This window comes from Salvelinus fontinalis, chromosome 32 (genome assembly GCF_029448725.1).
Source record: "Salvelinus fontinalis isolate EN_2023a chromosome 32, ASM2944872v1, whole genome shotgun sequence".
Taxonomy (NCBI): Eukaryota; Metazoa; Chordata; class Actinopteri; order Salmoniformes; family Salmonidae; genus Salvelinus; species Salvelinus fontinalis.
Genome location: NC_074696.1, coordinates 24782915 through 24808636, shown reverse-complemented (window position 1 = coordinate 24808636; position 25722 = coordinate 24782915). Strand labels below are relative to the sequence as shown.

Sequence of the window (25722 nt, the reverse complement as noted above, 5' to 3'; positions counted from 1 at the left end):
GGATGGCTCGTTGTCAGGCTCAAAAAGCCAAAAATTTGCCCGGATAGCCTCCGATTTCTCAACCCTTGTATTGGTCAGCCTGTTGGGTGCTTTGGTGTGTGTGTTCCCAAACAAGGACCAGTTGCGCTCTGAGGCGCTGATGTTGGTGGGATTTGGAGGATAATGGAGGCAACAGGGGAAAGAGCCTCAAATCCACAAAGTCCCTTCCACCGTGTGGCTGATGAGATATGTTGGCATGACTGCCATATTGTATCTCCATCCCAAAGCCCTTGCTTGGAAGTGTACTTCGCCAGACTGCCAAGAACCTTGCCCTGATCCAGGTCAAGGTGGCACGATACGGTAGTGATGACACCATAGGCCTTGTTGATCTCTGTACCAGACAGGATGCTCTTGCCAGCATACTTGGGGTCCAACATGTATGCTGAGGCATGTATGGGCTTCAGGCAGAAATCTTCACGCTTTTTGATGTATTTCAGAACTGCAGTTTCCTCTGCTTGGAGCAACAGTGAAGTGGGCAGGGCAGTACGGATGTCTTCTCTTACATCTGCAAGCAGAGTCAGAACATCAGACAGGATGGCATTGTCTCTCTCAATCCGTGCAATGGCTACTGCTATAGGTTTCAGGAGTTCAGGCTGCTTACCACTCTCCCAAAATAAATCATCCAGGAGGATCCTCTTGATGGGGCTGTCCATATCGGTAGACTGTGATATGGCCATTTCTTGGAGAGACTCCTTCCCCTCCAGGAGACTGTCAAACATGATGCCGGGTGTTGCTGGGCAGCTTCAATGTGGTGCTCTTATTCTTATCACTTTGCTTGGTGAGGTAGTTTGCTGCTATAACTTGATGACCCTTCACATACCTAACCATTTCCTTGGCTCTCTTGTGGAGTGTATCCATTGTTTTCAGTGCCATGATGTCCTTGAGGACATAGTTATTCTAGTCCTATAGTTATTCTATATGCACAAGACTGACTCACATAAGCAGTTGCTGTATGTAAAATGAAGCTGCACCTACAGTATAGGAAGCAGCAGTCATTGATAATGCTGAGAAAGAGACAGAGACAGAGACAGAGACAGAGACAGAGACACAGACACAGACACAGACACAGACACAGACACAGACACAGACACAGACACAGACACAGACACAGACACAGACAGAGACAGAGACAGACAGACAGACAGACAGACAGACAGACAGACAGACAGACAGACAGACAGACGGAGAGCAGAAGGGTGGTGCTATGAGCGTGTGTGTGTGTATCGGCATGTGTACACGTGTGTGTTTGTGTGTGTGTGAGTGCGTCGGTGGACGATGTGATTCGCCGACGCTGTTGTTTGCTGCAGGGCCTTTCATAAAGTCCATGTGAGTTGATTTATTCTGCAGCGTTCATTTGGAAGCTGATGATCAACCACATAAATAAGAAAAAATTATGCAAAAGCAGGTCACAGAGCATTGATCAAGAGCCCTGATCTGGAGCATACTGTTTGTGTGTGTGTGTGTGTATGTGTGTGTGGCATGCATCTGTGCGTGTGCACGCGTGTTTTTGTGTGTGTGTCCCTCCTTGACAAGGCCAGAGGAAAAGAACCGAGACCCTCTTAATGCACTCACATACCCTCCCAACACACCCTCACACACACACACACACACTAGAAGCACTTAGACCGCCATGAACCCTTTGTGTTCACGGAGGAGAGAGCAGAGGTAACATAACATTCCTTAGTGAAGTCAGAGATTCATTCAATTTACGCCAAAATACAATACATACACTGAGTGTCCAAAACATCAAGAACACCTTCCTAATATTGAGTTGCACGGCCGGCCCCCCTTTTTTGCCCTCAGAACAGCCTCAATTCATCGGGGCATGGACTCTACAAGGTGTCGAAAGCATTCCACAGGGATGCTGGCCCATGTTGACTCCAATGCTTCCCAAAGTTGTGTAAACTTGGCTGGATGTTCTCTGGGTGGTGGACCATTCTTGATACACACAGGAAATGTTAAATGTGTAAAACCCAGCAGCGTTGCAGTTCTTGACACAAACCGGTGTGCCTGGCACCTACTGCCATACCTCGTTCAAAGGGACTTAAATCTTTTGTCTTTCCCCATTCACCCTCTGAATGGCACACATACACAATCCTTGTCTCAATTGTCTCAAGGCTTAAAAATTCTTCTTTAACCTGACTCCCCCCTTCAGCTCCACTGATTGAAGTGGATTTAACAAGTGACATCAATATGGGATTATAGTTTCCCTTGGATTGACCTGGTCAGTCTATGTCATGGAAAGAGCAGGTGTCCTTAATGTTTTGTACAATCAGTGTATATTGTCTGTTTCCAAACTGTTATTAATAGTTAAGGTGTGTACACTCCATCAATCCATGTCAGATCTAAAGACGGCCGGTGGCGATGGCCATCAAATAATAACAATATGGATAATACTTATATATTTACCTAACAAAAGCAATCATGTATAGTCACTTCAGCAGAGGGAGGGAGGGCAGTGCTGGTTACACTGTCTCTGATTGCAGAGCCAGGATTTAAAGTAGGGGGGCTATCAACATGCTATTTGTCTCTTACAGAGAGGAACAAAGCCGAGTCAGAACGTGACCCACATACAGAGGCTCAGCCTGCCTGACTGCAAAGCCAGGATATTGTGTGTGTTTCTGACTGCATTATTTACTAATTGAACGGTTTAATGAAGCTCTGTTAAGTTTCCTCCCCCCATCTGAGGTGTATAGTCACATTCCCTAGGAGGCAGATGGAGAGAGATCTTCCACAAGAGAGAAATGACTTCTACATCGCTTTCTTTTTCCCCTTTGTTTTGATTTGCTGGTTTTTGATTCAATTAAAAGTGGTGCAGAGGTGGCATGTTCCACATGGCAGGTAGCGCCAGCACAGGTGTGTGTGTGTGTGTGTGTGTGTGTGTGTGTGTGTGTGTGTGTGTGTGTGTGTGTGTGTGTGTGTGTGTGTGTGTGTGTGTGTGTGTGTGTGTGTGTGTGTGTGTGTGTGTGTGTGTGTGTGTGTGTGTCTTGAGGTGCTACCTTGGTGCCAGAGGATGGCAGACATCTGGAGGTAGACAGGCTTTGCACTGAGGTGCAAGATGGTACCCTGAAAAGGATCCCCCCTGCCCCCATGCCAACCTGGGCAAAACAGCAGTAGGGCACAACACCACCTAGACTATCCCAGAGGCAGTGAGCATCTGGTGACACAGCCCAATTTACTGTACATACACATACACCTTTACGTCTTTCTTTAGTGACGTGCCCCAATGAAGGTGCTTATTGAAGTGATGAATGTGCTGTTTAAAATGGAAGAGGTTCTATTAGCATAGGCTACGTCCTAAATGGCTACAGTACCTATTCACTACAATGACGGTGCTTATTGAATTGATGAATGTGCTGTTTAAAATGGAAAAGGTTCAATTAGCATAGGGTACATCCCAAATGGCTACAGTACCTATTCACTACATAGTGCAATACTTTTGACTGGAGCCCTATGGGCCCAGGTCAAAAGTTTCACTATGAAAAGTGATCTACTAATATGGGGCCATTTGCCAAAGATAAACAAGACCATTACCTCTGATAACAATTTGACCTGCTTAAATCAAGGACTGCTCCGTTAAGGGAAACGAAGCTACAGCAAAAGTATAATCGGTATAATTCACACAAAGTCATGATGAAACCTGGGTTTAAGCGGCTTCGTCCATCACCAAAGTCCCCTTAATGAATGAAAATAATGTTCAAAGCTAATGCACGGACATTCCAATCAAACATTGAATGTTTTGAAAGGGAAAGTATCTGCTGTGTATTAGGACATGTTAATGGGACCCGGAGTAATTACAATAACCAGATAATTGGACAGAGCTGTTTAATTTCTCTGCCTTAATCACCTGGAGCGATTTCTCAGTGGCGGCTTTAATTCGGCCAAACTGCCAGAGCTATCTTGAGTCCATGTAGGCCACAAATTACAATGGACTGATTGCGATCTCTTTCCCAGTGATCAAACGTATTCGGAAATGAGTGAACGAGTTCTGCCTCCTCCGACTGAAGACGCTGCTGGCCTTCCACTTTAGATTAGAATGGACTAATCAGTTTATCCACCATATCTTTCTTGAAGTCCGCTCTGCTCTGACGATAGTATTGCGTAAATGAACTCTGTAAGTTGCAAACTCCTCTATCTTTTCAAATGTCAACCCTAAAACCAAAAATCATATATTTAACCAATGAAAGAAAAGCACAACACCTTTTTTTAAATCAGCGGCATAAGAAAAGTATTCAAGGGGATGTAAAGAAAAAATGATATTTAAAAATATAAATGGTACTCACCTCGTCCTGAAGTTGGCCGGATGAGGATGTCCATCATAAAGCGATATAAAGTCATACTCTTCCTCCACAGCGAAGGACTGAAAGACAATTTGAATTCGGTTTCCCTCCTCTGCTACAATAACCCATGTACAGTTTGCCCCATTGGGGTATCCATATGGAAAACCTGGACTTTCAATGGTGCCATTCCGCCCTTTTAATGTCCCACCACACGTATATATGAAACCTGGAGAGGAGAGAAGAAAATAACAGATTAGCTTCATTTGGAAGTGTCTTTATAAGCAATTCACAATGCAGATAACAAGCAACACACATATGGACTCAATGCAGTATACACTGAATGTACAAAACATAAGGACACTTGCTCTTTCCATGACATAGACTGACCAGGTGAATCCAGGTGAAGCTATGATCCCTTATTGATGTCACTTGTTAAATCCATTTCAATCAGTGTAGATGAAGGGGAGGAGACAGGTTAAAGAAGGATTTTTAAGTCTTGAGACAATTGAGACATGGTTTGTGTATGTGTACCACTAATAGAGGGTTGAATATTGAAGTGCCTTTCAACAGGGTATGGTAGTAGGTTCCAGGCGCACTGGTTTGTGTCAACAACTGCAACACTGCTCGGTTTTTCACACTCAACAGTTTTTCGTGTGTCTAGAATGGTACACCACCCAAAGGACATCCAGACAACATTGGAGTCAACATGGGCCAGCAGCTCAATATTAGGAAGGTGTTCCTAATGTTTGGTATACTCAGCGTAGTTATCATTATGCTAAAAGAGATTGGACAAAAAGCTGACTGAATACAACACTTTACCACATAAACTACTAGACACAGATACAGTACATAGAATACTACAGACTTTGAAGAAATGAGGTACATTATATGGCAGGGGCCTGATCAGGGGTAGTAGTATTGGGTCTAGCAGCTTGCTCTTGCTGCGTACATTCTCACAGACACACAGCCACCATGTACGGCATGGGGAGAGCCAGCAGGCCGCCACAATCACTCCCAGCATGCCGTCCCTAAACTATTAGTCACAGCTAGATGCACGTCCAACACCGTGCTGTGTGCTGTGCTTTACTTTGGAGGAAGACCTTGTCTATTATTTACACATGGAGAACTTACACAAACACCACTGTGGTATCGCTGCATTGCCTAAACACTTTCTTACGGTTCTCTAGGCCTGGTTCCTCAAGGGTAGGGAAGTAAAGGACCCATGTGATTTGCTATTCCAGTTCTTCATGACACTGGCTAGTGTTACGCTAGTGCCGTGTCAGTGTGGCCTGGGTCAGAATAACCCTGGGTCAGACCATTATGGAGGCATTCTAACTGAGATTACTGCTACCCGCCCAGCCTGCCTTAATGGCAGATGCATTTTGGCCAGCCCTGTGGCAGTCGTGGCATAATGGCTCCAGAATCGCTGGCCTCCAGATGGCCTACACAGACTCCATGCCACGATGTCCTGGCTGGGCCCTGGTTTTGTGTCGGCTCCATTGTCAACAAGAGCCTCCCATTCACACCGCCTTTCAATGGCGTTCAATGGAAAACATTCCATGAGAGGCTGGCATTGAGACATATAATTAGAGTAATTCTCAATCAAAACGATGCTATTTGTTAAATGGTATTATATGATATACTATATTGTACACACAGATATCCCTATTGGCTGGGTCATGCTATTCAATTCATAAGGATCGCTGCTGAAGATTATGCTCCCCCGAAATAAGAAGGGACAGAATCAATTTGAACCCTGTCCAAGTCATTTTCAGAGGAACATAAATTTGCTGGCAATACAATATGTGTGTGATATGAAAGTGTTCCAGGGAGTCTCGAGGATGGCTCTGCTAGAGGTTGCATGTAAAGTAGCAGCACACCGCAATAGCAGCAGCAGTAGTGGTAGCCTTGCAGTGCATCGGTTTCTCTTGGCATTGAAGAAGTAATACACTCAAGTGGTAATTTATTATCCACACTGTGAGAGGAATAGATCAGGGTGCCATCTGGAGAACTAGCTAGCTGCCATTTCACTGGCAACACTGGGGCCTGATAACTGCCCTGCCTTTCCTGCCTGTCTCCTCTTGCTAATTCTGCACCACTACCAATGAGATCACACACACACAAAGCACATCTGATCTCCATGTTACATCTGTGTTAATGGTTGTGAACATAGCTTACATGATGAGTGCATCCACTGGTTCCATGTGGCTAACACCGTGTAGTGTAGAGAGTATTTTCCATGCTGTTGGCTATGATGCTAGCACCTCTTTGGGGAGCGCTTGTGTGCATGGGATCGTATACAGAGAGCTGCAGGACTTCCTGGTATGTTATCTGTTCTCTCCACATTGTTGAATATGCAAGCCCCAGTAGTCCCATCCTTTGTAGGTTAATAGGCTCTGTCATACCATATGTAAGACAAGACTTGTGCTGACTACATTGGGGCGGCTGTTGCTGCGGAGTAGGAACCACATGCATGCATATGATACAACAGTGTTTCCCAACTCCGGTCCTCCAGTACCCCCAACAGCACACATTTATGTTGTAGCCCTGGACAAAAACACCTGATTCAACTTGTCAAGAGATTGATGATTAGTTGACAAGTAGAATCAGGTGAGTTTGTCTGTGGCCACAACAAAAATGTGTACTGCGACCTCCGTGCATCGCAGTGCTAGCTGTGCCACCAGAGATTCTGGGTTTGAGCCCAGGCTCCTCCGACACATTGTTGTGGCTAGCTTCCGGGTTGGATGTGCATTGTGTCAAGAAGCAGTGCGGCTTGGTTGGGTTGTGTTTCGGAGGACGCATGACTCTTGACCTTTGCCTCTCCTGAGTCTGTACGGAAGTTGCAGCGATGAGACAAGACTAACTACTACCAATTGGATACCATGAAATTGGGGAGAGAAAAAGGGGGTAAAATAAAAAAAATATGTACTGCTGAGGGTACTGGAGGACAGGAGTTGGGAAACACTGTGCTAACACACCACGCAGACATTCTCAGACTGAACACTTTACTCTTAGTACGATACATGGCTAACTGTCTGCTGCCTGCCCTTCCTGGTTTCTCCTGGTCTTGTCTGTGATTTGCTGTGAAGGGCCAATATGCCTCACAGCTCTAATTGCACCACACACTGCCATGAGAGATTAGGGATGGGGCTGTGACAGATGAGAATATGAAGTCACAATCTACGTCCCAAATGGTACCCTATTCCCTTATTGGTGCACTATTTTTGATCAGGGCACATAGGGCTCGGGTCAAAAGAAGTGCACTAAATAGGGAATAGGGTGCCATATGGCACAAAACCAGACAGGCACAGACGTCCTGTAGCAACTGGTGAGTGGTAATAGGTCTGGACGCAATCAACACCCGAACGGACAGAGCAGTGTGTGGGGGGTAAAGTCATATGGTCATTGAGGATTGCATGGGACTCAAACATTGGGGAAGCTAGTATTTGTTGACATGTTTTGTCATTGTTAGCTAGCTTGAGAAGGTGAAAAGCTGCTGATGCTGGGAGGACGTCGCTATGGCAAACTGAATTACATATCACAACAGTTCAAGATGTCCACTTCATTTGCACAGCCCTGCTTAACATTAGCAAGAGTATTTAGTTGTACAGTAGTACAGGCATGTCATTCATCGAAAAAAATATACTACGTATAGTCATGCATTCTCATTTAATTGAGTCAATCCTGAATAGATTATGAAATAGCCCTGCAAGAGCAGACGCTGAGAGAGAGAGGAAGTAGGATGGCCAGTTCAGTTATTGCAGTTGATTGCGTTCAGGCCCAATTGGTTAAACTAAAGCCTTCTAAGCTCATCCCTGTCTCCACTCCTTCATATTCCACGTTAACAAGTAGATAAATGCCATGCTTCTTTTCTACGCTGCCCACACCGACTCCCAGAGAAACAGCCAGCCAGTGAGCCAGCCAGCATCCATCCCCCATCTGTTTGCAGATAATAAAACACACAGCCCAGGCCCAAGCCATAATGAAAAATCCACCCAATTAAGATGTACTATTTATCCTCTCCACCACTCCCCTGAAGGGAGTAATTCATGTAAGATTGAAGAGAAGAGGGCTTTTTAAGTCACCACCGACTGTGTGAACGCTACAGAGAAAACTAAGCCCTATGTGTGCCCGAGGTATAAATTATGAATCACCATGGTCATGAACGGCCATCATTTTTTGGGGAGGAGGTAGATTTTGAGATGTATTCTGGATATAAGGCGATGCCGCGGTTTAGTCGAAGCATCCCGAGCTTCCCACAGTCTCCTTCCCATCCCATTACCAATGTATAGTTTCCAATTAACGAGTGTAATGCGGGTTCCACCTACAGTACGTCTGCCGGGAGCCTGTTAAACCACCACAGACTCAGCGGAGTGAGCGGAGACTGAGGCCGTGTCCCAAATGGCAACGTGTTCCGTTTACAGTGCACTACGTTTGACCAAGGCCAGTTGGGCTCTGTCTGGTCGCTCTGGTCAAAAGCAATTCAATCTCTATGGAATAGGGTTTTATTTGGGACACAGCCTGAATGGAGGCATGGAAAATAATGGAAGCAGCTTAAAGTGAAGAGCACTGCCTTGGGCATCGGTCGGTGGTGTATAGTCCACCAGAATGACTGAACACAAACAGTTCCATGGTGCGGAGGAGCTGCCTGACCAAAATACAGGAAGAGGAGGGAGAGGCACGACGAGGTTGTTCCATTGTACACGCTTATCCAAGGACCCATCCTACAGAGCATGCATAATAAATAACACTTTCAAAGATAAATCTAAAGCTTCACAGGATTACACAAATCCACAACACATCTGTGACCTGACACGATTCTAGAACACAATAGACACATGTTACAGTCCTAACATCAAATCTGGTGTTCCATAGGCCTAATTACCAAAGTCCAAGATTGTCAATATTTACAGTGTCATTAATTAGCCCCAACAAGGAGTGGCTTTAATGCTAGTAATTAGTGACAGTGATGCTGTACTGTATGTACAGTATGTATTATCCAAGCCTCAACACCCTCCACATGTGCCTTTTGTTGGTGTTGGCCATCTCCTTCCCTTCTCAATCTCCATGGCTAACACTGAAGGTTACTATTGTAGCTCTAAGGCACTGCTTCTATTGGAGATGAACTGTCTCTCTCTCTCTCTCTTTCTCTCTCTCCCTCATCGTTATCTCCAGCATCTCTCTTTCTCTCTCCCCTGTCTCTCTCTCTCTCTATTAGAGCTTCTCCCTGATGAGCCTTGGCTAGGACCTGGCTAGGACCTGTTTGTTCATCATAACTAGGGTACGGGTAGGGCTCGGGTATCACTAAATTGATCATTAACATTTTGAAACTGAGTTATTTGCGCGTGCTCTACTGCGCAGTACAGTCATATCTGACTAAGTTCCTAACATGTTGTCAGAAGAGCTTCAACCTCGTCAAATATAAGACAGGAGACAATATTCCTTGAGTTTTGTCGGAGTTTAAAGTGACAAAAAGTAGCTAACAGCTCACTGCTCTCTCATGTCTCGTCATTGAGCAGAGCAGCCCAAGCGGAGCCGTTGCTATGGTTACTCATTGACTCAGAGCCCCCATGAGCAGAATGCATGCAGAGCAAGCTGCCTGCTAGCAGAGAGCAAGTGACAGACAGAGAAGAGCATCAAATGGATTTACTAACGTATTAAGTTATTTCTGATTTCAGGTTTCGTGCAGGGCTGGCTGCTTTAAGTTTGGCAGAAACAATCGGGCCTGGGTAGGGTATGGCCTGAATATTGCGGTCATGGGTAGGGCTCGAGCTTAAAATGTGTCCCCAACAGGTCTCTCTCTCTCTCTCTCTCTCTCTCTCTCAGTACTAGCTATAAACTGTGAGATTCTCTTGAATCTATATTTCACTGCATCACTTGAACAATGTGCAGTGTCTCTAGCTCCCTTGCCCTTCAGACCTGCACTGCCTAAATGGGTATAGCTGTGGAGCTTGGTGTGAACAGTGGGATTCCTATTCAGAGTGAGCGAGAGAGAGAGAGCGAGAGCGAGAGCGAGAGAGAGAGAGAGAGAGAGAGAGAGAGAGAGAGAGAGATTTCCTATAATTTGTCATCACTGTTGAGAACAAGAGCGCTTTATATCCCATCAGTCAACTGACAGGCGCCCCGAGTGACGGTTTTAATTACGCCACAAGAGAGACAAGACAACACGGGGCGACCCACGTCCCTAATTAACCCCTAGGTAGCGACACAGGGGAAAAGCAGAGGGAACCTTCCTCTGAACCCTTGACCTTGTCTCATCAGTGGATTATCAATCAATGTGAATAAGTATGCTTTCTTAGACAAAAAATGTATAGATTAGTTCACATGCTCAATACTGCTGTTTCATGCTACTAAGTCACCAATGAGATGATTGATGAATCTATTTATGTGCTATGTACAAGAGGTGGTGGGGGTGATGGGAAATACTGATGGGTATATGATTAACTCTTATCTAAACTGTTGAACCACAAACAGTATGGCAGCTCCCCGGGGGGACATAGAGGGGAAGGAGAGGGGTAGGGAGACAGGGATGGGGGGAGAGAGGAAAAGCGGCCCCCTCGCTGTGTGTTGTTGTAAGTGTAGAACTTGTTTTCACCTTGGCACGCTGCCTTCCCCTCTCAGTCTCTTTCTTCCCCTCTGTCCCCTCCCCACATCGCATCCCTCTATTCGCCACCCCAACATTTGTGTCTGCCACCTTATCATCACAACTAAAGGCTGGGCCCGTGGCCACACCTCGGGTCAGCCTTTAAGAAGGAGGACCGCATCTTTCTCAATGCTGCTAAGGTTTCTGAGCTGAGGATGCCTGGCACACAGACAGTGTCATCAAAACAGAATACAAATTCACTCCCTCTAAAGTTAAACCAATCAAACACTGTTGGGATGACAGCAAAATGACAGTCATTAGACAAGCTTCACTGAAATCACACCTTCACGTTTGGCTTTTTACCCAAAACATTTTGGGGGGGAGACACACTCACACCCCAGATGCAATTAGAATGGAAGATGAGTGACATTGTTTCAAATTGATTTTCAGCTTTTCGCACTGGAATGTCCCTCCATAACACAAATCTAACTCGAGGCACTTTCCTGATATAGTGGAGTAAAAAACGCTAGCTCTTCTGGGTATGGCCACTTACATCAATTTGACGGGAGGGAAAATCCTCATTGACATGTGCGTATGATAGTAGACAAACACAGTCATGTAACATTTCAATTAAAGAGATAAGTACATCATTTTGATATCAGTTGCAAAAAAAACATATCGGTCTTAATCAAAAACTAATCAAAAGTCTATCTAGACCGTTACTACCGGGCCTGTCTATCTAGACCGTTACTACCGGGCCTGTCTATCTAGACCGTTACTACCGGGCCTGTCTATCTAGACCGTTACTACCGGGCCTGTCTATCTAGACCGTTACTACCGGGCCTGTCTATCTAGACCGTTACTACCGGGCCTGTCTTTCTAGACTGTTACTACCGGGCCTGTCTATCTAGACCGTTACTACCGGGCCTGTCTTTCTAGACTGTTACTACCGGGCCTGTCTATCTAGACTGTTACTACTGGGCCTGTCTATCTAGACTGTTACTACCGGGCCTGTCTATCTAGACCGTTACTACTACCGGGCCTGTCTGTCTAGACTGTTACTACCGGGCCTGTCTATCTAGACCGTTACTACTACCGGGCCTGTCTGTCTAGACTGTTACTACTGGGCCTGTCTGTCTAGACTGTTACTACCGGGCCTGTCTGTCTAGACTGTTACTACCGGGCCTGTCTATCTAGACCGTTACTACTACCGGGCCTGTCTGTCTAGACTGCTACTACCGGGCCTGTCTGTCTAGACGGTTCGTACTACTGGGCCTGTCTGTCTAGACTGTTACTACCGGGCCTGTCTATCTAGACTGTTACTACTACCGGGCCTGTCTGTCTAGACTGTTACTACCGGGCCTGTCTATCTAGACTGTTACTACTACCGGGCCTGTCTGTCTAGACTGTTACTACCGGGCCTGTCTATCTAGACCGTTACTACTACCGGGCCTGTCTGTCTATACTGTTACTACCGGGCCTGTCTATCTAGACCGTTACTACTACAGGGCCTGTCTGTCTAGACTGTTACTACCGGGCCTGTCTATCTAGACCGTTACTACTACCGGGCCTGTCTGTCTAGACTGTTACTACCGGGCCTGTCTATCTAGACCGTTACTACTACCGGGCCTGTCTGTCTAGACTGTTACTACCGGGCCTGTCTATCTAGACCGTTACTACTACCGGGCCTGTCTGTCTAGACTGTTACTACCGGGCCTGTCTATCTAGACCGTTACTACTACCGGGCCTGTCTGTCTAGACTGTTACTACTGGGCCTGTCTGTCTAGACTGTTACTACCGGGCCTGTCTGTCTATACTGTTACTACCGGGCCTGTCTATCTAGACCGTTACTACTACTGAGCATGTCTGTCTGGACTGTTAGTACTACTGGGCCTGTCTGTCTAGACTGTTACTACCGGGCCTGTCTGTCTAGACTGTTAGTACTACTGGACCTGTCTGTCTAGACTGTTACTACCGGGCCTGTCTGTCTAGACTGTTAGTACTACTGGGCCTGTCTGTCTAGACTGTTACTACCGGGCCTGTCTGTCTAGACTGTTAGTACTACTGGGCCTGTCTATCTAGACTGTTAGTACTACTGGGCCTGTCTGTCTAGACTGTTACTACTGGGCCTGTCTGTCTAGACTGTTACTACTGGGCCTGTCTGTCTAGACTGTTACTACTACTGGACCTGTCTGTCTAGACTGTTAGTACTACTGGGCCTGTCTGTCTAGACTGTTACTACTGGGCCTGTCTGTCTAGACTGTTACTACTGGGCCTGTCTGTCTAGACTGTTACTACTACTGGACCTGTCTGTCTAGACTGTTACTACTACTGGACCTGTCTGTCTAGACTGTTACTACTACTGGACCTGTCTGTCTAGACTGTTAGTACTACTGGGCCTGTCTGTCTAGACTGTTACTACTGGGCCTCTGTCTAGACTGTTAGTACTACTGGGCCTGTCTGTCTAGACAGTTACTACTGGGCCTCTGTCTAGACTGTTAGTACTACTGGGCCTGTCTGTCTAGACTGTTACTACTGGGCCTGTCTGTCTAGACTGTTAGTACTACTGGGCCTGTCTGTCTAGACTGTTACTACCGGGCCTGTCTATTTAGACTGTTACTACTACTGGGCCTGTCTGTCTAGACTGTTCGTACTACTGGGCCTGTCTGTCTAGACTGTTACTACTACTGGGCCTGTCTGTCTAGACTGTTACTACTACTGGACCTGTCTGTCTAGACTGTTACTACTGGGCCTGTCTGTCTATACTGTTAGTACTACTGGGCATGTCTGTCTAGACTGTTACTACCGGGCCTGTCTATCTAGACCGTTACTACTACTGGACCTGTCTATCTAGACTGTTAGTACTACTGGGCCTGTCTGTCTAGACTGTTACTACTGGGCCTCTGTCTAGACTGTTACTACTGGGCTTGTCTGTCTTGACTGTTAGTACTACTGGGCCTGTCTGTATAGACTGTTAGTACTACTGGGCCTGTCTATCTAGACTGTTAGTACTACTGGGCCTGTCTGTATAGACTGTTAGTACTACTGGGCCTGTCTGTATAGACTGTTAGTACTACTGGGCCTGTCTGTATAGACTGTTAGTACTGGGTCTCGATCTCCTCCATGTCTCGATCTCTCCTCTGTATATTTACTGTAATATCAGGACTGTGTGCATGTTGTTAGATTGATACTCCATAATTGACATTGGAGGGAAGGGGGGGGGGGGGGGTATTCAAACCAGCAAACTTTTGGTTACTGGCCCAATGCTCTAACCGCTAGGTTACCTGCTGCCCTTCAACGCAATGTGTGTTCACTGTTAAACCGTAAAGTGTCTATTATATCGACACTAAAACGTGTTCCTTACTCCTTCCCTCTCGCTCATCTCCTAAACACTAGGTTTGCGTCCCAAATGGCACGCTATTCCCTTTATAGTGCCCAAATGGCTCTGATCTAAAGTAGTGTGCTATATTGGGAATAGGGTGCCATTTGGTCCAAACACCAGGAACAAGGAAACAAATAAGCACCAGATAAAGGTAGCTAGTAGCTAGCTAGTGAACACGTGGAATATTCCTGGCATGAGGTAGGATTTAATTTGGGCCAAATTAAGCGAGGGTAATGAGTGAACGGAGTCCATCCATAGCCAGAGAGATTGAGCCCAAAGGAGAAACGGAATCCATCCGTAGCCTGAGAGATTTAACCCAAAGGAGAAATGGAATCCATCCGTTGCCTGAGAGATTGAGCCCAAAGGAAAAATGGAATCCATTCATAGCCTGAGAGATTGAGCCCAAAGGAGAAATGGAATCCATCCGTAGCCTGAGAGATTGAGCCCAAAGGAGAAATGGAATCCATCCGTAGCCTGAGAGATTGAGCCCAAAGGAGAAATGGAATCCATCCGTAGCCTGAGAGATTGAGCCCAAAGGAGAAATGGAATCCATCCATAGCCAGAGAGATTGAACATAAGGAGAAATGGAATCCATCCATAGCCTGAGAGATTGAGCCCAAAGGAGAAATGGAATCCATCCATAGCCAGAGAGATTGAACATAAGGAGAAATGGAATCCATTAATAGCCTGAGAGATTGAGCCCAAAGGAGAAATGGAATCCATTAATAGCCTGAGAGATTGAGCCCAAAGGAGAAATGGAATCCATTAATAGCCTGAGAGATTGAGCCCAAAGGAGAAATGGAATCCATCCATAGCCTGAGAGATTGAACATAAGGAGAAATGGAATCTATCCATAGCCTGAGAGGTTAAGAGAGACCTCACAATTGGCTTGTGTATTGTGTTACCAGCCAACAGCTGATAATACAGCAGGAGAGAAGGGTTGTTCTCTATTAAGTGGCATGGTGGTAATGTGATGTTAGAGGCTGTGTACAAATGTCACCCTTTACCCATATATAGTACACTACTTTTCACCAGGGCCCGTAGGGTTCTGGTCAAAAGTAGTGTACTCTGTAGGGAATAGGCTACCATTTGGGATGTAGCCAGAGAGAGCATCCATTACCAACTCAAAATTGGGACTAGTGATTTGGGTGGATGAGAAATACCAGTTTTTATATCGCCATATATTATTCAAACCAAACAGAACTTGTACTCTTGGGAGCTATTCATAAAAAAAATCAATAGAGATCATTTATGATTTTGTTTGTGTATACCAGTATGTTGGATGTGGGGAAGCTGAGTTTTGGGGACTGTTTCTGTATACCTGGATGTTGGATGTGGGGAAGCTAAGCCTTGGGGACTGTTTCTGTATACCTGTATGTTGGATGTGGGGAAGCTGAGCCTTGGGGATTGTTTCTGTATACCTGGATGTTGGATGTGGGGAAGCTAAGCCTTGGGGGCTGTTTGCGTACACCTGGATGTTGGATGTGGGGAAGCTGAGCCTTGGGGACTGTTTGCGTATACCTGGATGTTGGATGTGGGGAGGCTGAACCTTGGAGACTGTTTGCATACACCTGGATGTTTGATGTGGGGAAGCTGAGCCTTGGAGACTGTTTGCATACACCTGTATGTTTGATGTGGGGAAGCTGAGCCTTGGGGACTGCTGCCATATACCCTTGTACAGCTAAAAGGAGAGGAATACAGTGCAAAAGTATTCATCCTCCTTGGCGTTTTTCCTATTTTGTTGCATTACAACCTGTAATTTAACTGGATTTTTATTTAGATTTCATGTAATGGATATACACAAAATAGTCCAAATTGGTGAAGTGAAATGAAGAAAATTACTTGTTTCAAAAAATGTAAAAAAATGTAAAATGGAAAAGTGTTTTGTGCATATGTATTTACCCTCTTTGCTATGAAGACCCTAAATAAGATCTGGTGCAACCAATTACCTTCATAAGTCACATAATTTGTTAAATAAAGTCCTCCTGTGTGCAATCTAAGTGTCACATGATATGTCACATGATCTCAGTATATATACACCTGTTCTGAAAGGCCTCAGAGCCTGCAACACCACTTAGCAAGGGGCACCACCAAGTATGGTACTTTTCCACCACAGGTCAGGGACAAAGTTGTGGAGAAGTATAGATCAGGGTTGGGTTACAAAAAAATATCAGAAACTTTGAACATCCCACGGAGCACCATTACATCCATTATTAAAACATTTAAAAAAATATGGCACTACAACAAACCTGCCAAGAGAGGGACACCCACCATAACTCACAGACCAGGCAAGGAGGGCATTAATCAGAGAGTCAACAAAGAGACCAAAGATAACCCTAGGGGGGCGCTGTTTTCACTTTGGAAAAAATCGTGCCCAAATTAAACTGCCTCATACTCTATTCTAGATTGTACAATATGCATATTATTATTACTATTGGATAGAAAACACTCTCAAGTTTCTAAAACTGTTTGAATTATATCTGTGAGTAAAACAGAACTCATTTTGCAGCAAACTTCCAGACAAGAAGTGAAAAATCTGAAAACGAGGCTCTGTTTCAGGGCCTGCCTATTCAATTGCCTAATATTTATCGATATGCATGCACTTCATACGCCTTCCACTAGATGTCAACAGGCAGTGGAAGGTGGAATGGGGTGTCTAGCTTGATCTGAGGTCGAACAAGAGCTCTTGGAATGACGTGTCCAGAATTTCCTTTGTCTACCAAGGCGCGGGAAGTACCTCCATATTGTCTTATGATAAGCGTTCGGTATACACGGCTAATATCTCCGGCTCTGTTTTTATTTGATACATATTAGAAAAACATCATAAAGTAGGTTTTTTCAACCGAGTTTCATCAGTTTATTCAACGTTTATTGGGACTTGGAGTTTTCCGTTCTTTGCGTCGAGAGAAACTGGGAACGTCATCAACATTTATTTTTTTTTTTTTTTTTTTACCGTTATTTTACCAGGTAAGTTGACTGAGAACACGTTCTCATTTGCAGCAACAACCTGGGGAGTAGTTACAGGGGAGAGGAGGGGGATGAAAGAGCCAATTGTAAACTGGGGATTATTAGGTGACCATGATGGTTTGAGGGCCAGATTGGGAATTTAGCCAGGACACCGGGGTTAACACCCCTACTCTTACGATAAGTGCCATGGGATCTTTAATGACCTCAGAGAGTCAGGACACCCGTTTAACGTCCCATCCGAAAGACGGCACCCTACACAGGGCAGTGTCCCCAATCACTGCCCTGGGGCATTGGGATATTTTTTAGACCAGAGGAAGGAGTGCCTCCTACTGGCCCTCCAACACCACTTCCAGCAGCATCTGGTCTCCCATCCAGGGACTGACCAGGACCAACCCTGCTTAGCTTCAGAAGCAAGCCAGCAGTGGTATGCAGGGTACCGGTATGCTGCTGGCATAACATTGGCTAGCATTGTGGCACGAATTCGACTTCTAAAACCAAACAACGATTTATCCTCGACCTAGGACTCCTTGTACAAGATTCTGATGGAAGCTTAACAAAAGTAAGAACAATTTATGATGTTATTTCGTATTTCTGTGGAAAATGTCCTATTCTCTGCCGTTTTGGCGGGCGCTATCTCGCAATAACACAAGCTGTTTGTTATGGTAAAGTTATTTTTAAAAATCTAACACGGCGGTTGCATTAAGAACCAGTGTATCTTTCATTTGCCATACAAGTATTTTTATGTAAAGTTTATGATGAGTTCTTTGATCAAATTAGGTGAGTGTCCAAAATAGCTCCAGACATTCTGGTGAATCGATGCTACATATTCACAATGTATAACCACGGTTTGCAGATATAAATATGCACATTTTCGAACAAATCATAACTGACTAACTGATGACTTAAAGATTGTGGTACACCAGTGGAACCCATCCAACTCGAAGGAGCTGGAGCAGTTTTGCCTTGAAAAATGGGCAAAAATCCAAGTGGCTAGATGTGTAAAGCTTATGGAGACATACCCCTAGAGACTTGCAGCTGTAATTGCAGCAAAAGGTGGCTCTACAAAGTATTGACTTGGAGGGGGGTGAATAGTTATGCACGCTCAAGTTTACAGTTTTTTTGTCTTATTTCTTGTTTGTTTCACAAAAATATATATTTTGCATCTTCAAAGTGGTAGGCATGTTGTGTAAATGTTGTGGGGTGAATAATTTCACAAGCCACTGTGTACATGGATTGGGAATGTGGAGAGTGCAGTGGCCCAGTGGCTTGTAGTGTATGTAGGGCTGGATCAGCTCTATAGTGGTAAACGTGAAGTAGCCACTATTTTTCCTCAGCAAGGAGGACTCGACATTAAGCCTGCATGTCAACTCCCACCATGTAGGAAATGCACTGGTGTGACTACCTGTATTTTTGGACATGGCTGTGCTTTCAAATTCCCAAACTGAGATTGACCTAGATACAATTATAAAATGCCTTGACTGTAAAATTTATGTTATATTTCATAATTCATATAAACTCATTCCATTGGCTGACTCGGGTCGAGGGCCGCACTCCCTTTTATAGCATCATCGTGGGCCAGTGTAACTGTATTTGTTTAAGGTCTGTGTCAAAAATAGGTCCTCCCTCACCACAAATGCAGAAATCTAGAAAATGCTTTTACATTTCCTTTTTATCAACTTATTCTTTTTTCTTTTTTTCTTTTATCAGTGTGAAGGGATATAGCCCTTGTCATAAATAACTCAGCTTGATCTGCCCTTTGCAAAACACATCTCTCTCAGCGCACACACACACACACACACACAGCCAGGAAAGGTTATGAAAGCACGTCTGGAGTGAAACTAGAGCGAGAGGACGAGAGATAGACAGAAAGATGGAAAGATTGAGACAGAGAGCAGGAAGGCAGGAGTGGAGGACCCATGAGAGCATTTTGTTTACATGAGCAGAGAATGGACGGCGAGGAGAGGAGAGGAGGTGGGCACAACTATCAAGATGTCACTCAAGGCTGAAGGATTCCACCAGGCCTACATACACACACACACACATACACACACACACACACACACACACACACACACACACACACACACACACACACACACACACACACACACACACACACACACACACACACACACACACACACACACACACACACACACACACACACACACACACACGCCTATATGCAGGAGGAGGTGATGGATTGTAGCAGCAGCATAAATGTGATTACTGTCACATTTCCATCTGTCTGCAGGGACCACATCAACAAACATAAATTTGAGAGGCTGGGGATGAGTATGCAACTTACCCACCACACCTGGGTATACATACCATTTAGCTAACCAACCCACCACACCTGGGTATACATACCATTTAGCTAACCAACCCACCACACATGGGTATACATACCATTTAGCTAACCAACCCACCACACCTGGGTATACATACCATTTAGCTAACCAACCCACCACACCTGGGTATACATACCATTTAGCTAACCAACCCACCACACCTGGGTATACATACCATTTAGCTAACCAACCCACCACACATGGGTATACATACCATTTAGCTAACCAACCCACCACACATGGGTATACATACCATTTAGCTAACCAACCCACCACACACGGGTATACATACCATTTAGCTAACCAACGCACCACACCTGGGTATACATACCATTTAGCTAACCAACCCACCACACATGGGTATACATACCATTTAGCTAAACAACCCACCACACACGGGTATACATACCATTTAGCTAACCAACCCACCACACCTGGGTATACATACCATTTAGCTAACCAACCCACCACACATGGGTATACATACCATTTAGCTAACCAACCCACCACACGGGTATACATACCATTTTGCTAAACAACCCACCACACGGGTATACATACCATTTAGCTAACCAACCCACCACCCGGGTATACATACCATTTAGCTAACCAACCCACCACACATGGGTATACATACCATTTAGCTAACCAACCCACCACACGGGTATACATACCATTTAGCTAAACAACCCACCACACATGGGTATACATACCATTTAGCTAACCAACCCACAACACGGGTATACATACCATTTAGCTAACCAACCCACCACACATGGGTATACATACCATTTAGCTAAACAACCCACCACACACGGGTATACATACCATGTAGCTAAACAACCCACCACGCATGGGTATACATACCATTTAGCTAACCAACCCACCACACACGGGTATACATACCATGTAGCTAAACAACCCACCACGCATGGGTATACATACCATGTAGCTAAACAACCCACCACGCATGGGTATACATACCATTTAGCTAACCAACCCACCACACACGGGTATACATACCATGTAGCTAAACAACCCACCACGCATGGGTATACATACCATTTAGCTAACCAACCCACCACACACGGGTATACATACCATTTAGCTTACCAACCCACCACACCTGGATATACATACCATTTAGCCAACCAACCCACCACACATGGGTATGCATAACAGTGTGTGTGTGTGTGTGTGTGTGTGTGTGTGTGTGTGTGTGTGTGTGTGTGTGTGTGTGTGTGTGTGTGTGTGTGTGTGTTTGTCATATCCCCTCAGCGGAAATGCATTTTCTTCCCTCCCCATTAGTACTGCCTGTGTCATGCTCTGTTGGGGATTCATTAAAGGGGAACTGGTTGCACATCAGCTGGTGCTGGTGCTGGTGATCGATACCATGCCCTCTTCAGCCCCACTAATAACCCTGCTGAGCCCCTCCAGCTTCTGGCTGACTGGCTTCTCTTGCACTCTCATATCCTTCCTAACACTCTCTCAGTCTACCCTGATCAACTCTGTCACACCGGGGAAGGAAGTCTTCAACTCAGTCACAGCGTGGGAGGGAGGGTTACATGGAGCTGAGGACGGATGAGGAGGATTACAGCTAATACCCTTGGTCATTAACGGTCGATGGTTGTGATCCTTGTGGTTACGGCTAAGGGAGAGCATTCTGTCCTCTTCCTCATCCTCCTCATCGTTATTACAGTTATCTCCATCAAAATAATCTTAATCATCCTCACAACACCATGTTCCTCCTCCTCATCCTCCTATGCATTACCTATGTGTCACTTGTCAATCCTTCCAACACATTCACAACTAATTGTTACCATAGTGAAGGTAAAAGGGAGTCTCCTGGCACAATGCGGTAACCTTTATGTATTTTAAGTCCTGTTAAAAGTCATATTTTAAGCCACATTGAGAACAAGGGAAGGGAACAAGATTAAACCCTCTCCCACTCAGTGATAGCACTGTTCTCCATGACACCTCTCTCACTCTCACTCTCTCACTCTCACTCTCACTCTCTCACTCTCTCTCTCTCTCTCTCACTCATCAGGCAGCCAGCCGAGCACCTTCGCTTTAACACAAGATTGCTTTCCGTTGGACGTGTCTGTCAACCTCTTGACCCTCCTCACCTCTATTTTGTTACCCTTTCCTCCCCCGCTCTCCTCGTCTGTTATCTTCACCACAAAGCATCTCCCTCGCTCTCGCCCCTTTCACCCCATAAGACATCCATCTGTACCCTATCTTCCATGCCCGCTGACAAGAGAGGAGGGGATGTGGGGGAGAAGGAAGAGGAGGAGGCGAGGAGATGGTGGGAGGAGGGGTGGAGGAGCAAGGAGGTGGAGGACGGGGATGAGGTGGTGGGGGGAGGAAGTTGGGGTTGGAGGAGAAGGGAAAGGAAAGGAGGAAAGCACCCCTGCTGACACAACACCGCACAGCCCAGCCTCTTGTTAACTCCTGACCCGCCCAGTGCCTCCTTCTTCCAAGTACGCCCACGCTAGAGAAAGACAGAGAGAGCAACCGAGAAAGATACCATTGATATTTAGAAATACCCCGGAATACGGTATAAACGGTATATCGCCCAAGCATAGTCACCTCCTCCGCACCATCATGTGAATGGCGAAATCTGTCTGTCTGTACATTCCACCCTATAACTGAATCCTTTTCAAACTGTGAGCCAGCCGACTCAAGCACTAGTAAATAATCTATATATATGGTTTTGTATTCCTACCATTCATACCATGTTCAAGTCCTGGTTAATTTCCAAATGAAAAACAATAACTCTGAGTGACCTGGGTTATGAATATACTGATTAGAATTCACTTCAGGGAAAAAAAGTCATTCTTAAAATGTCATTCTGGGTTGAAAAATCATTACAGTCTGAGGGCTGCTGAGTTACATAATCTATTGTTTAACCCACTCCTCTTTCTATTCTGGTTAGGGCCAGTTCGCGCTGTTCTGTGAAGGGAGTAGTACACGGCGATGTACCAGATCTTCAGTTTCTTGGCAATTTCTCGCATGGAATAGCCTTCATTCTCAGAACAAGAATAGACTGATGAAAGGTCTTTGTTTCTGGCCATGCTGAGCCTGTAATCGAACCCACAAATGCTGATGCTCCAGATACTCAACTAGTCTAAAGAAGGCCAGTTTTATTGCTTCTTTAATCAGGACAACCCGTTTCAGCTGTACTAACATAATTGCAAAAGGGTTTTCTAATGATAACTTAACCTTTTGAAATGATAAACTTGGATTAGCTAACACAACGTGCCATTGGAACACAGGAGTGATGGTTGCTGAAAGTGGGCCTCTGTACGCCTATGTAGATATTCCATAAAAAATCTGCCGTTTCCAGCTACAATAGTCATTTACAACATTAACAATGTCTACACTGTATTTCGGATCAATTTGATGTTATTTTCTGTGCTTTTCTTTCAAAAACAAGGACATTTCTAAGTGACCCCAAACTTTTGAACGGTAGTGTGTGTGTGTGTGTGTGTGTGTGTGTGTGTGTGTGTGTGTGTGTGTGTGTGTGTGTGTGTGTGTGTGTGTGTGTGTATACACTGCTCAAAAAAATAAAGGGAACAAAAATAACACATCCTAGATCTGACTGAAATATTCTTATTAAATACTTTTTTCTTTACATAGTTGAATGTGCTGACAAAAAAATCACACAAAAATTATCAATGGAAATCAAATGTATCAACCCATGGAGGTCTGGATTTGGAGTCACACTCAAAATTAAAGTGGAAAACCACACTACAGGCTGATCCAACTTCGATGTAATGTCCTTAAAACAAGTCAAAATGAGGCTCAGTAGTGTGTGTGGCCTCCACGTGCCTGTATGACCTCCCTACAACGCCTGGGCATGCTCCTGATGAGGTGGCGGATGGTCTCCTGAGGGATCTCCTCCCAGACCTGGACTAAAGCATCAGCCAACACCTGGACAGTCTGTGGTGCAACGTGACGTTGGTGGATGGAGCGAGACATGATGTCCCAGATGTGCTCAATTGGATTCAGGTCTGGGGAACGGGCGGGCCAGTCCATAGCATCAATGCCTTCCTCTTGCAGGAACTGCTGACACACTCCAGCCACATGAGGTCTAGCATTGTTTTGCATTAGGAGGAACCCAGGGCCAACCGCACCAGCATATGGTCTCACAAGGGGTCTGAGGATCTCATCTCGGTACCTAATGGCAGTCAGGCTACCTCTGGCGAGCACATGGAGGGCTGTGCGGACCCCAAAAGAATGCCACACCACACCACACCATGACTGACCCACCGCCAAACCGGTCATGCTGGAGGATGTTGCAGGCAGCAGAACGTTCTCCACAGCGTCTCCAGCCTCTGTCACGTCTGTCACATGTGCTCAGTGTGAACCTGCTTTCATCTGTGAAGAGCACAGGGCGACAGTGGCAAATTTGCCAATCTTGGTGTTCTCTGGCAAATGCCAAACGTCCTGCACGGTGTTGGGCTGTAAGTACAACCCCCACCTGTGGACGTCGGGCCCTCATACCACTTTCATGGAGTTTGTTTCTGACCGTTTGAGCAGACACATGCACATTTGTGGCCTGCTGGAGGTCATTTTAAAGGGCTCTGGCAGTGCTCCTCCATGCACAAAGGTGGAGGTAGCGGTCCTGCTGCTGGGTTGTTGCCCTCCTACGGCCTCCTCCACGTCTCCTAATGTACTGGCCTGTCTCCTGGTAGCGCCTCCATGCTCTGGACACTACGCTGACAGACACAGCAAACCTTCTTGTCACAGTTTTTGATGTGCCATCCTGGATGAGCTGCACTACCTGAGCCACTTGTGTGGGTTGTAGACTCCGTCTCATGCTACCACTAGAGTGAAAGCACCGCCAGCATTCAAAAGTGACCAAAACATCAGCCAGGAAGCATAGGAACTGAGAAGTGGTCTGTAGTCACCACCTGCAGAACCACTCCTTTATTGGGGGTGTCTTGCTAATTGCCTATAATTTCCACCTTTTGTCTATTCCATTTGCACAACAGCATGTGACATTTATTGTCAATCAGTGTTGCTTCCTAAGTGGACAGTTTGATTTCACAGAAGTGTGATTGACTTGGAGTTACATTGTGTTGTTTAAGTGTTCCCTTTATTTTTTTGAGCAGTGTATATATACACAGGTATTTAACCCCTTATTTTTGGCACTATGTCTCTCTATATAATTCCATCATTTTTTAAACTGGTGCAGGAGGACCTTCAGATGAGTCTCGCTCTAGTCCTGTGGGCGTCCTAGAGCAAAAACGACATGTACCCTATGTGTTCGTGAGAGTCACATTTGCACAGAGGGGTCACATTAGTGTCCTAATAGTGTGTACCCAAACCGTTCGGATGCTACATGCAATTCTGTGAGACACCTGATTTTCAGGATGTCTCATGGTGTCTCATGGTCTGACAAACACGATCTAGCTCTGTGACCTTTCACGGCAAATGTGGAAGTTCGACATAGGCAGATGTGTTGGATTGAGACGCATCCAATGCAAAAAAACAGATATCTCTATCTTAAGCTGACGGATTCTGATGGGGATTGTTTTATTATGCTAATTCGATTTCCATGGGAGCGCGGACATCGACCTTTGGGGAGTACTTGAGGCTAGGGTCTATTTTTCTCCACTTCTTGTCTGATTGACGTGCCCAAAATAAACTGCCTGTTACTCAGGCCCAGAATCCAGCATATGCATATAATTGGTACGATTGGATAGAAAACACTTTGAAGTTTGTAGACATGTTAAAATAATGTTTGAGACGATAACACAATTGATATGGTAGGAGAAGATCCGAAGACAAACCAACCGTAATTGTTTTCTTTTGAGAGCTAATGCTCTTTCAATGGAAAGCTATGGTTCCTATGCAATTCCAGCTCCCATATTGCAATTCCTAAGGCTTCCACTAGATGTCAACAGTCTTTGTTCAAGGTTTCAGGCTTGTTTCTTCCCAAACGAGTAAGAATTTTGAGTTCTGGTACTGGGAGTCAGAGTTGGAAATCAGTCTGTCCGTGTGCAACGAAGAGGACTTTTGTTTTGAACATACTTTTGAACATACTTCTTTCCGTATGAAATATTATAGTTTTAGTTACATTTTAGGGTACTTGAAGATTAATTTGAAATGTAT

At 45.3% G+C, this 25722-nt stretch overlaps 1 protein-coding gene across 5 annotated transcripts in view; it reads right to left on the bottom strand.

Annotated features, from left to right (window-relative positions):
* Positions 1-25722, bottom strand: part of LOC129830971 (CUB and sushi domain-containing protein 3-like) — a 759188-nt gene that overhangs the window by 672347 nt on the left and 61119 nt on the right. For all 5 annotated transcript variants that reach the window (XM_055893871.1, XM_055893869.1, XM_055893870.1 and 2 more), the window contains exon 2: positions 4323-4545. In XM_055893871.1, the coding sequence (XP_055749846.1) occupies positions 4323-4545 (223 nt within the window). The remainder of the gene's footprint in view (positions 1-4322; positions 4546-25722) is intronic.